Source organism: Budorcas taxicolor, chromosome 3 (genome assembly GCF_023091745.1).
Source record: "Budorcas taxicolor isolate Tak-1 chromosome 3, Takin1.1, whole genome shotgun sequence".
Lineage (NCBI taxonomy): Eukaryota > Metazoa > Chordata > Mammalia > Artiodactyla > Bovidae > Budorcas > Budorcas taxicolor.
In genome coordinates, this window is record NC_068912.1 from 91,371,718 (window position 1) to 91,390,192 (window position 18,475).

Genomic DNA, 18,475 nt, shown 5'->3' on the forward strand with positions numbered 1-18,475 from the left:
TACATTGTTATACTTGTAAAATAGCATGTAAATAAATAATTAGGAAGCCTAGTGTATGAAAATGTGTAATTAACTTCCTCTGGAAGTTTTGCAAGTGTTTATAACGTCAGTTATTAATCTTCAGCCTTGTTACTAAATGCATCCTAACTTTTTAAAAAAGCTGTTGCAATTTGTTGCCATTAATGAAGCTTTATAAGTAGTTCTCAGGAAACACATTTAACATGATTGTTTTAGGGATTTTTTAGAAAGCTATTTTATTAAAAAGCAAAAGAATATTTTTGTTGCCCTCCTTCCTAACTGTAGCTTTAAATTAGTAGATTCAGTTCGGTAAACTTTACTAATTATTTAACGTCTACAAATCATTGTGGTAGTTTTAACTACCACAGAGTTGAAAAGATGTGATAATTGCTCCAGGTTCATATGAGTAAGACCTAGGAGAGGCTGGATAGGCCGAGTCCTGAAATCAGAACCGTAGCAAAGCACGGTGGAGGTGGAAACTGCCCTGCTCTTAGAAAGTGATGGGCCAGACCCTCAGGGCACATAAAGTTCTAGGGAATATAAAGCCCTGAATGATTTTGTTTTACCTTAAATTGTTCTATTTAGTTAGTTGTTTATTAAGGAATCCAGATCAGTGCCTGAGCAACCTTAATTATCAAATTACCATGTATCTTCAGTAGGTTTTGAATCACAACAAAGGTCACAATTGGCAAGAAGGTACCTACTCAGGCATGATTTCAACGTTTTATTTCATCTGACAGTCTAATTTGGAGTATAAAGTCATATTCACTCATTTTTGTGCTTAACTCATTATTTATGTTTGTATGGTGGAGCTGTGATAATGTTTCTTAGTTGCCTTAAAATAATTGTTCTTGTGTAAATGTTTGTTGGGTCCAAAAGGAAAAAATATTTAGCATGTATTTTAAAAGTAAAGTATGACCTCATTTCTTGTGAACATTTAAAAATACATACAGTATTCCAAAACAGAAAATTACCTAGAAATTTTTGGCTAATTCAGTCTTATAAAATTTGTATCTTGCATTGCTGCCACATTTGTTATCTGCTTTTGAATGATTGTCTCAGAAAGTTAAGGTATAAATCTTAACACCCACATTTGAGAGCACCCTGAAAATCACAGTGACCCAGCAGTGGGTCTGGTTTGTCATCAGCTACTTAGGTTGCATTATCTTAGAGCCAAAGGACTGTATAAATCATCCCCAGTCTTATTTTAGAACTTCAGATTAACTGGGAATTCCTCTGATAGGTTGCCTTTTGCTCTATAAAAAATGTAGAAACCATAACACCCCCAAAGCACTTCTTTTTACTGTTACCTGAAAGGTTAATGTCCTTGCATTTCGATTTTTAACTTATGTTTGGCTTCTAGGGAAATTCAGAGTGGATATTCCAAGTACCCATTCCTTTGGGAAAACCTTTCACCCTCACTAAAGTGCTGTCCATTAAGCATGGGGAGTGTGTGCCTGTGGCTGTCAACACTTAGAAAGGGTTAGGATAGCAGAAGGTTCCCATTCTCCTGAATGATGGTTGTGATCTGAAGCTGGCAAACCAGTTTCCCAAAGGGCAACTTAGGAAGAAAGCATCTTTAGACAAAAATATCACATTAAGAATCTAAGCTCCTAAAATTACTAATAAGTTCATAGAAGCAGATTTTTTTTTTTAATAAAGAAAGGATCTTGAATTACATCTAGATTAAAACCTTGGGAAAACTGAGGCTATGAGCTTCAAAAAATTTAAGTCACAACTAAATAAGCAGTTGTTTCCTGGGCACTTGTCTTGTGCCAGTGCTTATACTAAGCACCTTAAGTTTGTGCTATCTTACTTACAAACAATACTCTGAGAAAGGTAATTATTGTCCTTATTTACCCAATGAGAATACTGAGGCAAAAGGGAAAATTACGTATGTGAGATCTCCCGACTAGTCGGTGGTAAAACTAGGATGTGAGCTAAATTTGTAGTCTCATACTACAGGTTGATTATTTATGTGAAAATAGTTTCCTTTAGGTGGACACTACAGTGTCGTAAAAAGGGCATGGATGTTAGAGTGAGACCCATCTAGACTCAAATTCTAACTGTGTGACCACAGGTGGGAGGCCACATAACCTCTCAGGTCTCAGTCTTTCCCTGTAGAATAAAATACCTATGCCTTACAGAGCGAGATTAAGAGACAGAGCAAACTAAGTACTTCATCTTATGCCTAGTACCTTGTAGACAGTTGCTGAGTAAATAGGAGTTCGAATCATTATCAGAAAACTCATCCAGCATTTATAATAAATGGACTGTTATAAAATTTCGGTTTATATACTTTTTTTAGAACATATCCGCATAACACATAATGTTACCTGCTCTTAGGCAGGTCTGGAGCCTGAGACGTTCACATTTGCTGGTTTCATGAAAGAGGAGCATACTAGCTGTCTAAAAACAGAAAGATTTTTCATGCTAAGTAAATGGAACTGTTTGTGAAATATCAGCCTCCTTATACTACTGGAGGTAGAAAGAGCAGCAGTTAAAGAGATTCTGACTCAAGGTGTCTGATTGTTTACTTGGTTAAAGGAATAATTTCTACTGGAAATGTTGGGATGATTAATTATGCTTTATCTCTTTTCCAAGGTTCTAAGCTCCAAACTCATGCCAACAGCTGATGATGACATGGCAAGAAATTGTGCAAAATCGTTTTGTGAGAACTTCCTCAAAGCAGGAGGTTTGAGGTTAGAGTTTCAATATTGTATTATATGAATTGCAGAAAATGAATAGAGTTATTTTAGTTAATTTCTCCTGCCAGGCCTTATTTATGCCTACAAGACATGATTTGAAGTATTATAGGAGTTGTAATAAGAAGGAATGATGTTTCTGTCTTTAGAATATTTTAAAATATTTTAATGACTTTTGATTATTTGGAAAACTGACAGAAGCATGTGTCTCCCCTTTGGTGGTGGGGGAAATTCTCAAGAGGAGAGGAGACTGTGCTGTTTCTGGTCACTCCCACATCAGTTTGAGATAAGGTGGATCTGATTCTTAGTAATCTATGTTGTGCAAGGCATTAGCACTGGGGGAAGATACTATCCCTGCCTTTGAGAGCCTCAGGGTTTAACAAAGAGTAACAAATGGTTATTGCAGGTATTGAAACAGAGGCTTATAAAAGGTGCTTTGTGGGATGAAGTGGGGAAGAAAGCAGTGGTTAAAATGGTAAGATTTGCTTGGGGTAATACCCCACTCCAGTACTCTTGCCTGGAAAATCCCATGGATGGAGGAGCCTGGTAGGCTGCAGTCCATGGGGTCGCTAAGGGTCGGACACAACTGAGCGACTTCACTTTCACTTTTCACTTTCATGCATTGGAGAAGGAAATGGCAGCCCACTCCAGTACTCTTGCCTGGAGAATCCCAGGGACGGAGGAGCCTGGTGGGCTGCAGTCCATGGGGTCACTGAGGGTCGGACGCGACTGAGCGACTTCACTTTCACTTTCACTTTCCCAGAAAGTGACATCTGAGCTGGAAACAGATGAGTCACCATTCTCTAGGTAATTAAGGGGGGAAGGACATTCTCAGCCAGAGGAGAGGTGGGGATGAGGGAAAGCATGGAAGCACGGGACTGTCTTGGGAACTACAGTTGCCTGGTGAGACTAGAGCAAAGGACAAAGGAGAAAGATTGTGAATAGGGGGTCATACTGAGGAATTTCAGCATTACCTTGTAAAAACAGGAGGTGTCTAAGCCAGGAGTTAGCTAGAACAGTTACTCTGACTGCAGTAGAAACGGTGAATGCAGGTGGAAGAGACTGGAGGCAGGGAGGACTGTAAGAGCTGTTACAGTGCTCCAGAGAGGCAATGACAGCTTCTAAATTTGGGACAGTGGTAGAGGGACCTTTTTAAGATGAAGTAGAAAAGTCTTTATGATTAGATGCAAGATTGTTGTTGCTGTTTAGTCTCTAAGTCATGTCCAGCTTTTGCGACTCCTTGGACTGTAGCTCACCAGGCTCCTCTGGCCATAGGATTTCCCAGGCAATAATATACTGGAGTGGGTTGCCATTTCCTTCTCCAGGGGATCTTCCCAATGCAGGGATCAAACCTGTGTCTTCTGCATTGGCAGGTGGATTCTTTACCACTGAACCACCTGGGAAGCACAGATATAGAGGAGGAAACATTTTTAAAATGGCCCTATGATTTCTAGCTTGGAAGAATGAGTGAATGATAACTCTTTAGTCCATATGGGGAATGAGGATAAGATGGAGGAAACTGGGAAAGTCAAGAGAAGTTAGTTTGATTGTGCAAAAGATCTCTGTGAGTCACATGAAGGGGATGGTTTGGACATGATGCTCTTGAGACAAGTGGAGAATGGCACTGGATGTTGAAGGAGGCATCATGTATAAGGAAAGAAAGCCTTGCAGCCTGAGACCCTGGCAAGTGAAAGGCTGGGAAGCAGAATCAGTAAGTGGAAATCTCTACCGTACGAGTGAGAGAAAAGGAGGTGACCGAAGTTTGAAGGATAGGATAACTGAAGAGAAAGTTTGCTTTTCCATTTTACCTTGGAGAAGCCTTGGTTCTCATTGTGAGCTGACTAAAGGCCAATGAAAAAGAAAAGAATAAAGATAAAGGGGGGCAATCAACCAGTGGGGCTAAGTTCCACTGCAGTTGGAAGATATGTTCCATAAAGAAGGTAGGCCTGCCGTCTCCTTCAGGAAAGAAAAGAAAACCAGCTTGAATTTTGAGCAGAGGGTAGTTGAAGGAATTCTGTTAGAGGCCTTCAGGGAAGAGAGCTTGGGTGAGACCTTGCAGAGATCAAGGGGACTAGAAACAGAAGTGGAAATAGAGGGTGAAAACTCATTTCAGATCACTCAGCCAATTACAGAGCTATGCTAACAAAGGCATTTTAATTCTTGCTTATTTCTGAATGTCACTGTACATGCTAGGCATCATTCTGAGTACTAGAAACAGAGCAGTGCATTGATAAAACAATAATCCATGTCCTTGTGAAGATGATAGTCTAGAAGGGAAGACAATAAAGAAGTAAAAGTATGTCAGGTGGCTATAAAAGCTGTAGAGCAAAATAAGACAAAGAAGAGCGGGTGGGTAGGGGGAGGGTTTGTTCAATGGAGTGATCAGAGAAGACTTCACTTCTTGGGGGGATATTTTACAAAGACCCGAAGGAGGTAAGGGGGCAAGATCTGGAGATGCCGGGGAAAGCTGTCCAGAGGAGCATCCAACGCGAGCCCCTGTGAGGGTCGACCTGGTGTCTGTAAAGCCAGCAGGGGGCTAGTGTGATTGGGGCTGAGTGAGGGGAAAAGGGTAGGGGGCGTGAGGCTACAGAGATACCAGAGGTCAGGGTATGCAGGATTTTACAGGCTACTGTGAAAGAAATTGGAAACCATAGGAGGATTTTGTCCCGAGGAATCCCATGGTAACCTCCATTTTTAAGGGATCATTCTGGTTGATCTTTTGAGAATAGATTTTGGAGGTGAAGCTTCAAGAGTAGAAGCAAGAAGAAGAGTTGGGGAGCTTTTACAGCAATGTAGGTGATAGTAGATGTGAAAAACAAGCTTTGTAGAATACACCAATTCTGGATATACTTTTGAATTGATAGCTCTTCTAATACCAAGATAGCATTTGATTGAGGAACTTATGCAAGTTAGTGAGAAGGAAAGCTGTCTAAACACTCTGTATTGGTTATATTTTTGGCTAAGAAAGGAGTCTGATTTTAATTCTGAACCAGGAAGGTTATATGTACCATAAGAAATCGTTGTGATAGGAATCTGTGTGATCCATTTATATGTAAGGATCATGTAAGAATTTTAAGTAATTGAGAAGCATTAAACTACTTATATGGAGAGCTTCCCTAGTGGCTTAGACAGTAAAGCATCTGCCTGCAATGTGGGAGACCCGGGTTCAGTTCCTGGGTCGGGAAGATCCCCTGGAGAAGGAAATGGCAATCCACTCCAGCGCTCTTGCCTGGAAAATCCCATGGACAGAGGAGCCTGATAGGATACAGTCCGTGGGGTCGCAGAGTCGGACACGACTGAGCGACTTCACTTTCACTTTCAAACTACTTACAGAAAATTGCCTGTGGAAGAAACAGAAGTCTTAAATATCCTGCCTTTTCTTTTTTCTTTTTTTCTGAAGTTTGGTTGTAAATGTCATGCAGAGGGATTCCATCCCATCAGAAGTAGACTATGAAACAAGGCAGGGCGTTTATTCCATCTGTCTACAACTGGCAAGGTACGTAAATCTATTGATTACTCTCAGATGGCTATTCTTGACTCTTTCTTCCAGATCCCAGCCTTTAACCATAGTATGAAATGACCTTGGCTTAGCCTAGCTTATTTCCTTTTAAGATTTTTACTCGTGGGACAAACATTGCCAACCTTATTGGATGAAGACCTCACCAAAGACGGCATAGAAGCACTTTCTTCTCGCCCATTCCGAAATGTCAGCCGGCAGACGAGCAGGCAGATGTCCTTATGTGGCACCCCAGAGAAGTCCTCCTACCGACAGGTGTCAGTGTCTGACCGGTCTTCCATCAGAGTTGAGGAGATCATTCCTGCTGCACGAGTCGCAATACAAGTAAGTGACCTGTGTTTGTTCAAGAAGTCCCAAGGGCCTCCTGTACAGAAGCCACCGCTGGTGGGGAGGGCCTATGCAGATATAAAAATTATTGATGTGAGTATCATCCTCAAGGAGCTTACAGTAAGTAAGAAAGAGATCAACTAGTGTAGAGTTCACTGTAATTCAGCTGGAAAACATCAATTGTTGTAAGAAGACTACCAAAGCAAGACATTTTACAGGGCTTAAGAGGAATGAAATAGTCATCTTCACGTGCGGCTGTTACAGGATTCTATGTAGGAGGGGCTAAGCCTTTAAGAACAGGTAGGGATTCCATATCCATGGATTCATTTAGAGAGAGGAAAGTTGTTCAGGTAAAAGGGAAGGTGGGAGCAATTAGAAAAGAAGCCTGTGTAGGAGGTCACATGGTGGGTCACATAGACCAGATGCTGCGTGTGAAGAGGGGAAATGGTGACAGCAGAGTGGGTGATGTGAAGCCAGAACCTGGAGAGCAGGGCCTCTCCTGTGAGTAGCAGAGGCAGCTGTCAGTCTTCGAGCAGTACGGAAGCAGGAAGAAGGCTGTCTGTCTTGTGGATGATACTGGAGGGAAACGAGACTGCAAACTGAGACCAAGAGGAGGTCCCTGAAGCCAGTGGGGCGTGTTCAGGTACTCACAGCGCTCTTTCTTGCTTCCTTAGACGATGGCAGTCAGTGACTTCACGTCTACTGTGGCTTGCTTCATGCGGCTGTCATGGGCTGCAGCTGCAGGACGGCTTGACCTCGTTGGGAGTAGCCAACCGATTAAGGAAAGTAATTCTCTGTTTCCTGCTGGAATTCGAAACAGACTCAGCAGTTCAGGTACTGATTAAGAAGGAAAAAATAATTAGAATATTGAACAGAAAGTAGCTGTAAGAATCGTCTTTGTATAGGTTATCCAGGGTCACAGAAAGAAGAAAGCCTTTTCTCTTGCTTTTGAGCATGAACAGAAATTCATCAAGCTAAATAAACCCTCTAGATTTGCATATTCAAGTATGCATGTATGTATATACATCCTTCATTTATATATGTCATATAAAAAAGTGTATAAATGCAAAATAAATAGAGAAACCAAGCCGAGTTTTAGCTTGCTGAGTGTAAAAGTGTCATGAGGCCATAATTATGGCTGTAATAAAAATTCATTTAGAATATTTACCTGGAAGAATCATTTTCTTGGTTTGGCCTATTATTTTCTGTTAGGTCTTTATAAATAGCTTTATTTCTCAGCTTCATTTGGTTTCCCTGCTGTGTATATAACTCACTAATAGTATAGAGCTTTTGAACTGTTTGACATACACACAGTAAAGGGCAGAAATGTTAAATGTACAGGAGTTTTAGGGTTTTTACATAAGTGTAACCCATTAGATCAAGATAAGGAACATTTCTAATAACCCAGAAAGACTCCCACATGCCTCCAAAATTGCACTGTTTTTGCTTCTGGCACCTGAAACTAGTTTTCTGTCATAAATGTATTTTTCAGTGCTTCCAAATGTGTTTTAAGTACAAAGAAAGCAGTGGGGGTCAAAGTAAATGATTAATTCTCTCTTGTTTCTTAGACCAAAGTGTCTTCTTGAACTCTTTACCTTCACTTGAGGATTATGGACACATTAAAGGGTTATAATCTCGAGAGTCCTGTGGGATCCACAGTAACCCTTCAGTAACCTTCCTTTTGTATGTTTCCAGGAAGCAATTGCAGCTCTGGAAGTGAAGGGGACCCAGTGGCCTTGCACGCAGGCATCTGTGTACGACAGCAGTCCGTGTCCACCAAAGACTCGCTGATTGCCGGAGAGGCTTTGTCCCTTCTTGTCACCTGCCTGCAGCTTCGGAGCCAACAGCTGGGTATGCAGGAGGCCTGCTTGCCGTTCGTGTTTTAGGAAATGGCCAGGTTTCTGTTGGGAGTTATTTATATCCCTTCATAGATAAGGTCATATTAATAGAAAGGGGAAAGTTGGCATGTGGAATAGGTAAGAATAGTGCTAGAGTACTTAAATTCTGAATAAGTATTTATTGAGCACCTCTGTATACACGGTTCCACAGTTGATGTTACAAAGGCAATATGTCTACTGTCCAGGAGAGCTTACCATCTGTTGGAGGAATTAAAACAAGCCAAAGTTGTAGGTCATAAGCTATAAAAGTAGAATTATATATCAATCCCTAAACTGATAACAACTCCAGTATTAAAAATTGTGAAACTTAAGATTTATTCTTTTATCTTTATTGTTGGTTTTGACAAACTGGGGCTGTTGCTAAACATATTTTTAGCATTAGATTCCCCAGGGCTCAGTCCCTGGTCACTTTTTTCCCTCTGCCTACATTTACTGTCCTAATCACTCATTCACATAATCACATCCACGTTCACAGCCTTAAATTCCCTGTATGTGTCGGTAACACTTAAATTTGGCTCTGTGACCTGGGCGCCTCCCCTGACATCTCTACTTAGATATAATAGACTTCCTGAACTTAACATGTCCAGAACTGAACACTGGTCTGGCCTACACCACCCAAGAGATTGCCCATCTTAATTAATGGCGTTTTTCGTTCTTGGAGTCATCCTACTCCAGCATTCCTCTCTTTACACCCTACTTCTAATCTGCCCACACATCCTTCTTCAGACTCTACCTGGAGTCCACCCCTTAGACCACCTTTGCTGTTAGTACCCTCTGCTCCTCCATCATCTCTTACCTTGATTATAGCAGCAGTGCCCTGACTAATCTCCCTGCTTCTACCCTTGCAGTTTATTCTCCACACAGTAACCAGAGTGGACCCGCTGAAATGTAAGTCAGATCGCCTCACTCCACTATTTACAGCCTTGCAGTGGCCTCAGTTCACATCCAGTGAAAGCCAAATCTTCCCTACGGCCTTCCAGGCCTGACGCCATCCACGCCCGTGATGTCTGTGTGCCGTCGCCTCCTGCACTCCCTGCCTCACCCACTGTGCTTCAGCCACCCTGGCTTCCTAGCTGTTCCCTGACACCCCGGCGCATGCCTGCCTCAGGGCCCTGGCACTAGCTATTCCCACTTCTCCCACCTTTTTTAGAGAAATCACAGTCCTCAGCTCTCCTAGCATTCACCTATGAACTCTTTGTTGCAGTTTTTTTCTCTATCACTTATCACTGTACAGCATACAGTACAGTTTCTCTGCTTATCATGTTTATTGTCATTATCCCCTCCCCACCTAGATGGTAAGCTCCATAAGAACAGAGACTTTTGTCCCATTTGTTTCCTAATGAATCCTTAACACCCAAACACTGTGTGGTGTGTAGTAGGCCCTCAATAAATACTTATTCGGAGATGAGGTCTTAATAACTTGACTTCTAAAAATTGTACCAATACATGGAGCCCAATTCATTACTATTATTACTGGTTCAGACTGCCTGTTACATAGAATTGGTGATCATTATGTGTTATTCAGTATAACATCCAAATTCATCATATAAGATGAAGTGAAGTCGCTCAGTCGTGTCCGACTCTTTGCGACCCTGTGGACTGTAGCCTACCAGGCTTCTCTGTCCATGGGATTCTCCAGGCAAGAATACTGGAGTGGGTTGCCATTTCCTTCTCCAGGGGAATCTTCCCAACCCAGGGATCGAACCCAGGTCTCCTGCATTGGAGGCAGATGCTTTAACCTCTGAGCCACCAGGGAAGATCCATATAAGATATTAAGATAAACATATAGAAAAAGTTACATGTTTGTAGGACAGTAAAGTATCAAAAATTTGACAGTACAGTATCAAAAATGATTTACTTTGGTCAGATTTGCTTTTAAAGGCTTGTATATGAGAAGTCTAAGTCACTGTGAAATACTGTTGAGCATAAGCCATACTTTTAGTTCAGTTTCCTACAATTGTTTGATTACAGAAATATTTTCAGATCAGGATAAGAAAAATTATAACTTCAAGCTTTTTTATCATTTGTAAGTTTATTGTAGAGTACATTTTATAGTTCAGAGGTATTGATAGTTTATCAAAGCAAGACATATTTGTTCTGTCACTAGTAAGCACAAGAGATTGTGGGGAAAAGTGAGGGTACAAAGATGACTTGGACACAGTCCTGCTCCCGAGCACCTTAGGTGCTCATGGGGGCATTTATGGAGGTGCTGAATTTGATTCTGTGTGGAAGAAGAGATGATGTCTACAATAGTTAAGGGTAAGAAATTACTCAAAACTTCTGAAATTTTGAAAATGCATTTCCTAACTTAGTTTCCTCCCCTGCCCCCATTCTCCTTATTCTTACCATCAGCCTCTTTCTATAACTTGCCCTGTGTTGCTGATTTTATCATTGACATTCTGCTTGGATCACCAAGTGCTGAGGTAAGGGTCCCTTTATACAAAGCCCCTTTGGCCTTACTCTGCCTGGGCCCCTGGATGCCTGTGGCAGTGTGGGGGCTGTAGATGGAGTGGTGTTAGCCCCCTTGGGGAGTCATAGCGCATGCTGCAGGCCATTAGGACAGTGACCGGTTAGACTCGCACCTTCCTTCCTTGCCTGTGGTTTTCACCGGGAGTTAGGAGACTAGTGCTGTGATCAACTTGTGTTTGTTTATAACAAACAAAATCTTACAGTGTTCAACATCCATAGCTGGCCACATCAGCCATCATTAAACATTAACTTGTTGGCCCAAATCAAGAAAGACCAACTTCAAGCCATGAACTTTCATTAGATCTTAGAATTCTCATTTTCATACATGACCTTGGAAATTAACTCTGAGACACATGAAGAAGAGGTTTTTAGGTGTTTGTTTGTTTGTTTTTTCCTAATTTTCATTTGCATTAAATTATAAGCCTGCTGATTAGAGTAGAATGTGCTGTGCTTAGACACTCCGTCATGTCTGACTCTTGGCAGCTCCATGGGCTGTAGCCTACCAGGCTCCTCTGTCCATGGGGACTTTCCAGGCAAGAATACAGGAGTGGGTTGCCATGCCCTCCTCCAGGGGATCTTCCCAACCAGGGATCAAACCCAGGTCTCCTGCATTGTAGGCAGATTCTTTACTATCTGAGTAGAATACAGTACTAGAATAATTTGGGAAATCAGTACCCAGACCACCCTTGATTTAAATTAGCCCTAGTTTATTCAATGTAAACTTTACTGACTGAAATGCTCACACCCTTATAGCATCGTTCGGAGTATGGACTTTGGAGGAAAACCATTTTTTAAGCAGTCTGTGTGTTGGTTGATGTACATCCTTGGCCACTAAAAATGTGATTTCAGATTCGCCGTGTTGCCTGCGATCAACTGTATACTCTGAGTCAGACAGATACTTCAGCCCACCCAGATGTGCAGAAGCCAAATCAGTTTCTGCTGGGTGTGATTCTCACTGCTCAGCTGCCTCTCTGGTCCCCAACCAGTATCATGCGAGGAGTCAATCAGAGGTATGTAATAAAGATGAAAACGTTCATGTCATACAGAGAGGGAGTAATGATTTGTGTACTGCTCCCCTACAGGCCACAGTGCATGACTGAGATGACAGAATCTCTTCTTCTCTCTTCCAGCATGTATACCTTGAAAGAAGGCATTTCAGGTTTTCCTCCCATTTAGGACCAAAGAGTTAGAAGAAACAATACCAGGCTTTCTATCTCTCCACCACCCCAGCTTCTACCTCCACCCTACCTGGTCCACCTACCTCAAAAAGAAGACTCACCTGGTGGTTGAGAAACTGCATTATTCGAGCCAGATCACTGTGTAAAGAGTTCACATCTGTACATCACATTTTTAGCATACTTTATAACTCCATGTCTCGAGGTGCTAGGGTATCCTTCTAGCTTTTTCTTGGGTTTATACATCCTGGACATGGAAGGAAGCTTGTGGTCTAGGTTCAGGGACTTGAGTAAAACCATTCTGCCTGCCCCATCTTACTTCCTGAGGCAAGCCTGCCTACAAGGGTGCCCCAGTGTACGCTCAGGCGGGTAAGTCAGAAATCCCACATTGACCTCAAGTTTAAGCCGCATTTCCAGCTCAACTTTACCAGCAAGCCCTTGCTCTGGGGCTTAGAAGACACCACAGAGATCTGTGAAATAAGTATATATTTTCCTTTGTATATGCTTTATAAATTAGAGCCCTTAGTAAAAATGTTAGAGCTACTCCAATTACCACCAGACACATCCACAACTGGGCGTCACTTCCACTTCGGCTCAGCCTCTGCATTCCTTCTGGATCTCTTTCTCTGTTCTTCTCCAGTATCTTATTGGATATCTACCGTCCTGGGGGGTTCATCTTTCAGTGTTGTATCTCTTTGCCTTTTCATACTGTTCATGGGGTTCTCAAGGCAAGAATGCTGAAGTGGCAGAGTACAACATGTGAAATGCTGGGCTGGGTGAAGCTTAAGCTGGAATCAAGATTGCCAGGAGAAATATTAATAACCTCGGATATGCAGATGACACCATCCTAATGGCAGAAAGCAGAGTATCTAAAGAGTCCCTTGATAAAGGTGAAAGAGGAGAGTGAAAAAGCTGGCTTAAAACTCAGCATTCAGAAAACTAAGATCATGGCATCTGGTCCCATTGCTTCATGGCATATAGATGGAGGAAACAATGGAAACAGTGACAGACTTTATTTTGGGGCTCCAAAATCACTATGGATGGCGATTGCAGGCATGAAATTAAAATACACTCACTCCTTGGAAGAAAAGCTATGACACACCTAGACAGTGTATTAAAAAGCAGAGACATCACTTTGCCAACAAAAGTCCATCTGGTCAAAGCTATGATTTTTCCAGTATTCATGTACGGAGAGTTGGACTATAAAGAAGGCTGAGCACTGAAGAACTGACGCTTTTGAACTGTGGCGTTAGAGAAGACTTTTGAGAGTCCCTTGGACAGCAAGGAGATCAAACGAGTCAATCCTAAAGAAAATCAACCCTGAATATTCGTTGGCAGGACTGATGCTAAAACTCCAATACTTTGGCCACCTGATCTGAAGAGCTTATTCATGGGAAAAGATGCTGTTGCTGGGCAAGATTGAGGGCAGGAGGAGAAGGGGACGACAGAGGATGAGATGATTGGAAGGCATCACCGGCTCAATTGACATGAGTTGAGCAAACTCTGGGAGATAGTGAAGGACAAGGAAGCCTGGCATGTTGCAGTCCATGGGGCCGCAGAGAGTTGGGCCCAACTGAGTGACTAAACAGCAACAACGACTCCAAATACCAAAGTCTGTCTTTTTTTTTAATTGTAGTAAAATATACATAGGGGCTTCCCTGGTGGCACAGGTAGTAAAAAACCTCCCTGCAGTGTGGGAGACCCATGTTTGATCCCTGGGTCAAGAAGATCCGTAACATAACATTTAACATTTTAACCATTTTTAACTGTACAGTGCAGTAACATTAAGTGTATTCACCTTGTTGTGCAGCCAAGCTCTTTAGCATTCTAAACTGCAAGTCTGTACCCAGTAAGAAATCACTAAATGCAAGACTGGTAAATTTGACCCCAAAAAATATCTATGGAAAAAAATATATCGGAGTCAAAAGTCAGACTAACTATATAGACTTATAATATATGTGACAGACAGCAAGCTAATTTTGATAATACATATGAAGAGATACAAACCACAGAAGACCAACAGCTAAATAGAAAAATGGACAAAGGACATGATGAGAAAGTTCAGAGACAGTCTTGTAGATGATTTTTTTTTTTGCTAGATTTTTTTTTTCTTTTACTGTGGTAGAATATGCATATCATAAAATTTACAATTATATCCGTTTTAGGGGTGTAACTTAGTGAAATTAAGTACATACACATTTTTGTGTAACCATCACTACTGTCTCCAGAATTTTTCCATCATCTCAAACTAAAAATCTTCTCCCATTAAACAATAATACCTCGTTCGTTTTCGTCCTCCCTCCAGGCACCGGCAACTACCAATTTACTTTCTTTCTCTATAAATTTGACTATTCTAGGTACCTCGTAAAAGTGAAACCATAATTACCATAATATTTTCAAGGTTCATCCATGTTACAGTGTGAGTGAGGGTTTCATTTCTATTTAAGACTGAATGATAACTCCTTTTTGTGTATATCATACTGTCTTTATCCACTCACCATCAGTTCAGTTCACTTCAGTCGCTCAGTCGTGTCCGACTCTTTGCGACCCCATGATCTACAGCACGCCAGGCCTCCCTGTCCATCACCAACTCCCAGAGTTTACCCACACTAAAGTCCATTGAGTCGGTGATGCCACCCAACCATCTCATTCTCTGTCATCCCCTTCTCCTCGTGCTCTTAATCTTTCCCAGCATCAGGGTCTTTTCAAATGAATCAGCTCTTTGCATCAGGTGGCCAAAGTATTGGAGTTTCAGGTTCAACATCAGTCCTTCCAATGAACACCCGGTCTCCTTGCAGTCCAGGGGATTCTCAAGAGTCTTCTCCAACACCACAGTTCAAAAGCATCAATTCTTCGGTGCTCAACTTTCTTCATAGTCCAACTCTCACATCCGTACATGACTACTGGAAAAACCATAGCCTTGATTAGATGGACCTTTGTTGGCAAAGTAATGTCTCTGCTTTTAAATATGCTATCTAGGTTGGTCTTAACTTCACTTCCAAGGAGTAAGCGTCTTTTAATTTCATGGCTGCAGTCACCATCTGCTCTGATTTTGTAGCCCAAAAATGTAAAGTCAGCCACTGTTTCCACTTTCTCAAGAGGCAGGTCAGGTGGTCTGGTTCCCATCTCTTTCAGAATTTTCCACAGTTTATTGTGATCCACACAGTCAAAGGCTTTGGCAGAGTCGATAAAGCAGAAATAGATGTTTTTCTGGAACTCTCTTGCTTTTTCGATGATCCAGCAGATGTTGGCAATTTGATCTCTGGTTCCTCTGCCTTTTCTAAAACCAATTTGAACATCTGGAAGTTCACGGTTCATGTATTGCTGAAGCCTGGCTTGGAGGATTTTGAGCATTACTTTACTAGCATGTGAGATGAGTGCGATTGTGCGGTAGTTCGAGCATTCTTTGGCATTGCCTTTCTTTGGGATTGGAATGAAAACTGACCTTTTCTGGTCCTGTGACCACTGCTGAGTTTTCAAAATTTGCTGATATATTAAGTGCAGCACTTTGACAGCATCATATTTTAGAATTTGAAATAGCTCCGTTGGAATTCCATCACCTCCACTAGCTTTGTTCGTAGTGATGCTTTCTTTGTAAAGCCCACTTGACTTCATATTCCAGGATGTCTGGCTCTAGGTGAATGATCACACCGTCGTGACTATCTGGGTCATGACGATCTTTTTTGTACAGTTTTTCTGTGTATTCCTGCCACCTCTTCTTAATATCTTCTGCTTCTGTAAGGTCCATACCATTTCTGTCCTTTATTGAGTCCATCTTTGCGTGAAATGTTCCCTTGGTATCTCTAATTTTCTTGAAGAGATCTCTAGTCTTTTCCCATTCTATTGTTTTCCTCTATTTCTTTGTACTGATCACTGAGGAAGGCTTTCTTATCATCGCTACTTATTATTTTTTGGAACTCTGCATTCAAATGGGTATATCATTCCTTTTCTCCTTTGTTTTTCACTTCTCTTCTTTTCACAGCTATTTGTAAGGCCTCCTCAGAGAGCCATTTTGCTTTTTTGCATTTCTTTTTCTTGGGGATGGTCTTGATCCCTGTCTCCTGTACAATGTCATGAACTTCCATCCATAGTTCATCAGGCACTCTATCAGATCTAGTCCCTTAAATCTATTTCTCACTTCCACTGTATAATCATAAGGGATTTGATTTAGTTCATACCTGAATGGTCTAGTGGTTTTCCCCACTTTTTTCAGTTTTAGTTTGAACTTGCCAATAAGGAATTCATGATCTGAGACACAGTCAGCTCCTGTCTTGTTTTTGGTAACTGTTTAGAGCTTCTCCATCTTTGGCTGCAAAGAATATAATCAGTCTGATTTCAGTGTTGGCCATCTGGTGATTCCATATGTAGAGTCTTCTTTTGTGTTGTTGGAAGAGGGTGTTTGCTATGACCAGTGCTTTCTCTTGGCAAAACTCTATTAGCCTTTGCCCTGTTTCATTCCTTACTCCAAGGCCAAATTGCCCTATTACTCCAGGTGTTTCTTGACTTCCTACTTTTGCATTCCAGTCCCCTATAATGAAAGGAACATCTCTTTTGGGTGTTAGTTCTACAAATGAAAGGTTGTTGCTGAGCCACAAAAAGATGCCGGGATTCTTGGCCTCTGAAGGAGAAGAATTCAATCCGGGGCCAGAGACGAGGCTTGATCACTCAGAGCTTCTGTGTAATAAAGTTTTATTAAAGTATAAAGAGACAGAGAAAGCTTCTGACATAGGCATCAGAAGGGGGCAGAAAGAGTATCCCCTTGCTAGTGTTAGCAGTGGAGTTATATACTCTCCAGTGAATCAAAAGAATGTCTGGAGGTTGTGAAGACCTCACCAGACCTGCTCCCATAATTTACATCTTAAGATAACAGGATTAGCCAGCAGGTTTAATCCAGAGACTGTCCTCAAGCAGGATACATTATTATTATATAATCCTAAGGAATGTAGAGGAAAAAAAAAATTGTCCTTTCTTCCTCCTCGAGAATTCCAGACCTCTCTCTCCTGGGGACCCTTAGTCTTCTTATCAACCTGCCTAGGAAATGACTCTTTCATTCCCCCCTTTTCTTTTAGGAGAATTATCTTGCCAAGGGAAAGGGGCATCATTTTCATTCCATAACCACTTCCTAATGTTTAGGGGCATGGTCGCTAAATTGTTGAGGCAACATATTCTCCTAACCCTCGTATTGAGAGTCTCTGATCCAGGGGCCCCAAGTAATAGTTGGAGGAGGCTGTGGCACTCGTAGGAGCTTGGACAACCATTTGTAACTTAAAAACCTTCATGCGATTAGAAACAAATCCACTTACACGGTTCCAGACGCAAGCCAAAATAGTCATCAAAGTAGGTTAAAATTAAAAGTCATATTATGTCCATAGTTACATCAGTCCATCTTAGGATTGTTAGATGTTATCAGTTTAAGAAGAGGCATCACATGCGATTGTTGTTGAAGGTATTTGCAGACTTGGAGAAAGTCTTTTCTTTGAAGAGATGTCCACCACCGGAAGTCTTCCACTGATGAAGACGGGAGTGCTCCACAGACCCAGCAGTTAGACTGATTGTGGAATTCAGCATAGGAATGAGCCCAGGACAGGAAGGCATTGTCTTGAGGATCAAACGGCACACTCAGGACTTTTGGAGTCAGCATAAGTAGGCTCACTAGATTATCAGGCCCATCTGAAAAGTACAAAGTCAGAGCATGGAAAGTAAAGACATAAAATGAAGTCACTTAGTTCTGGTCACCTCTTAACTCAAGTGTGATGTACCCACAGATCAATTCCTGGCACTTTGACAGCTGTGGGAGAAGAAAGAATAACCTGGTAAGGGCCTTCCCAGAGGGGCTCGAGGGATTGGCCCCCAGATCCCAATGTTTTTATGAGAACCTTGGTTCCTGGCTCAAATATAGGCTTGCTTGACTCAGAGGCTGGGTCAGGAGTCATCTCCAGAGTTGTGTTAATGCCTGTTGAAAAGCTGAGAGCAATTCCAAGGCTTCAGGGTCTATAACAATGTCTGTGCGTAAGAAAGGTCTTCCATAAATACATTCAAAGGGGAACAGTCCCTCCTTTTTTGGGGCAGTTTGAGCCCTCATTAAAGCTATGGGTAGGACTTTAATCCTTGAGTTAATTTGCGCAGATGTCTTTTGATAATGTCATTAGCTTTTTCAACCTTTGCTGAGGATTGGGGTCTCCAGGAGCAGTCTAAGTGATATTCTATTCCTAGAGCCTTAGACACCCGCTGAGTTACAGCAGCTTTAAAGGCGGAGTCATTGTCACTCTGAAGGCTCTGTGGTAGCCCAAACCTGGGGATAATTTCATGGATTAAAATCTTTATAACCTCCTTAGCCTATTCACTATGACAGGGAAAAGCCTCAAT

The 18,475-nt window shown here is 41.7% G+C and overlaps 1 protein-coding gene and 1 non-coding gene across 2 annotated transcripts in view; one reads left to right on the top strand and one right to left on the bottom strand.

Annotated features, from left to right (window-relative positions):
• USP24 (ubiquitin specific peptidase 24) overlaps positions 1-18,475 on the top strand; it is a 165,272-nt gene that overhangs the window by 88,321 nt on the left and 58,476 nt on the right. The window contains exons 33-39 of the mRNA XM_052636634.1: positions 2,623-2,720; positions 6,124-6,219; positions 6,336-6,564; positions 7,242-7,401; positions 8,263-8,418; positions 10,818-10,888; positions 11,784-11,944. Of these exons, the coding sequence (XP_052492594.1) occupies positions 2,623-2,720; positions 6,124-6,219; positions 6,336-6,564; positions 7,242-7,401; positions 8,263-8,418; positions 10,818-10,888; positions 11,784-11,944 (971 nt within the window). The remainder of the gene's footprint in view (positions 1-2,622; positions 2,721-6,123; positions 6,220-6,335; positions 6,565-7,241; positions 7,402-8,262; positions 8,419-10,817; positions 10,889-11,783; positions 11,945-18,475) is intronic.
• Positions 10,150-10,221, bottom strand: TRNAW-CCA (transfer RNA tryptophan (anticodon CCA)). Its single transcript has one exon. It is a non-coding gene; the product is annotated as a tRNA-Trp (tRNA).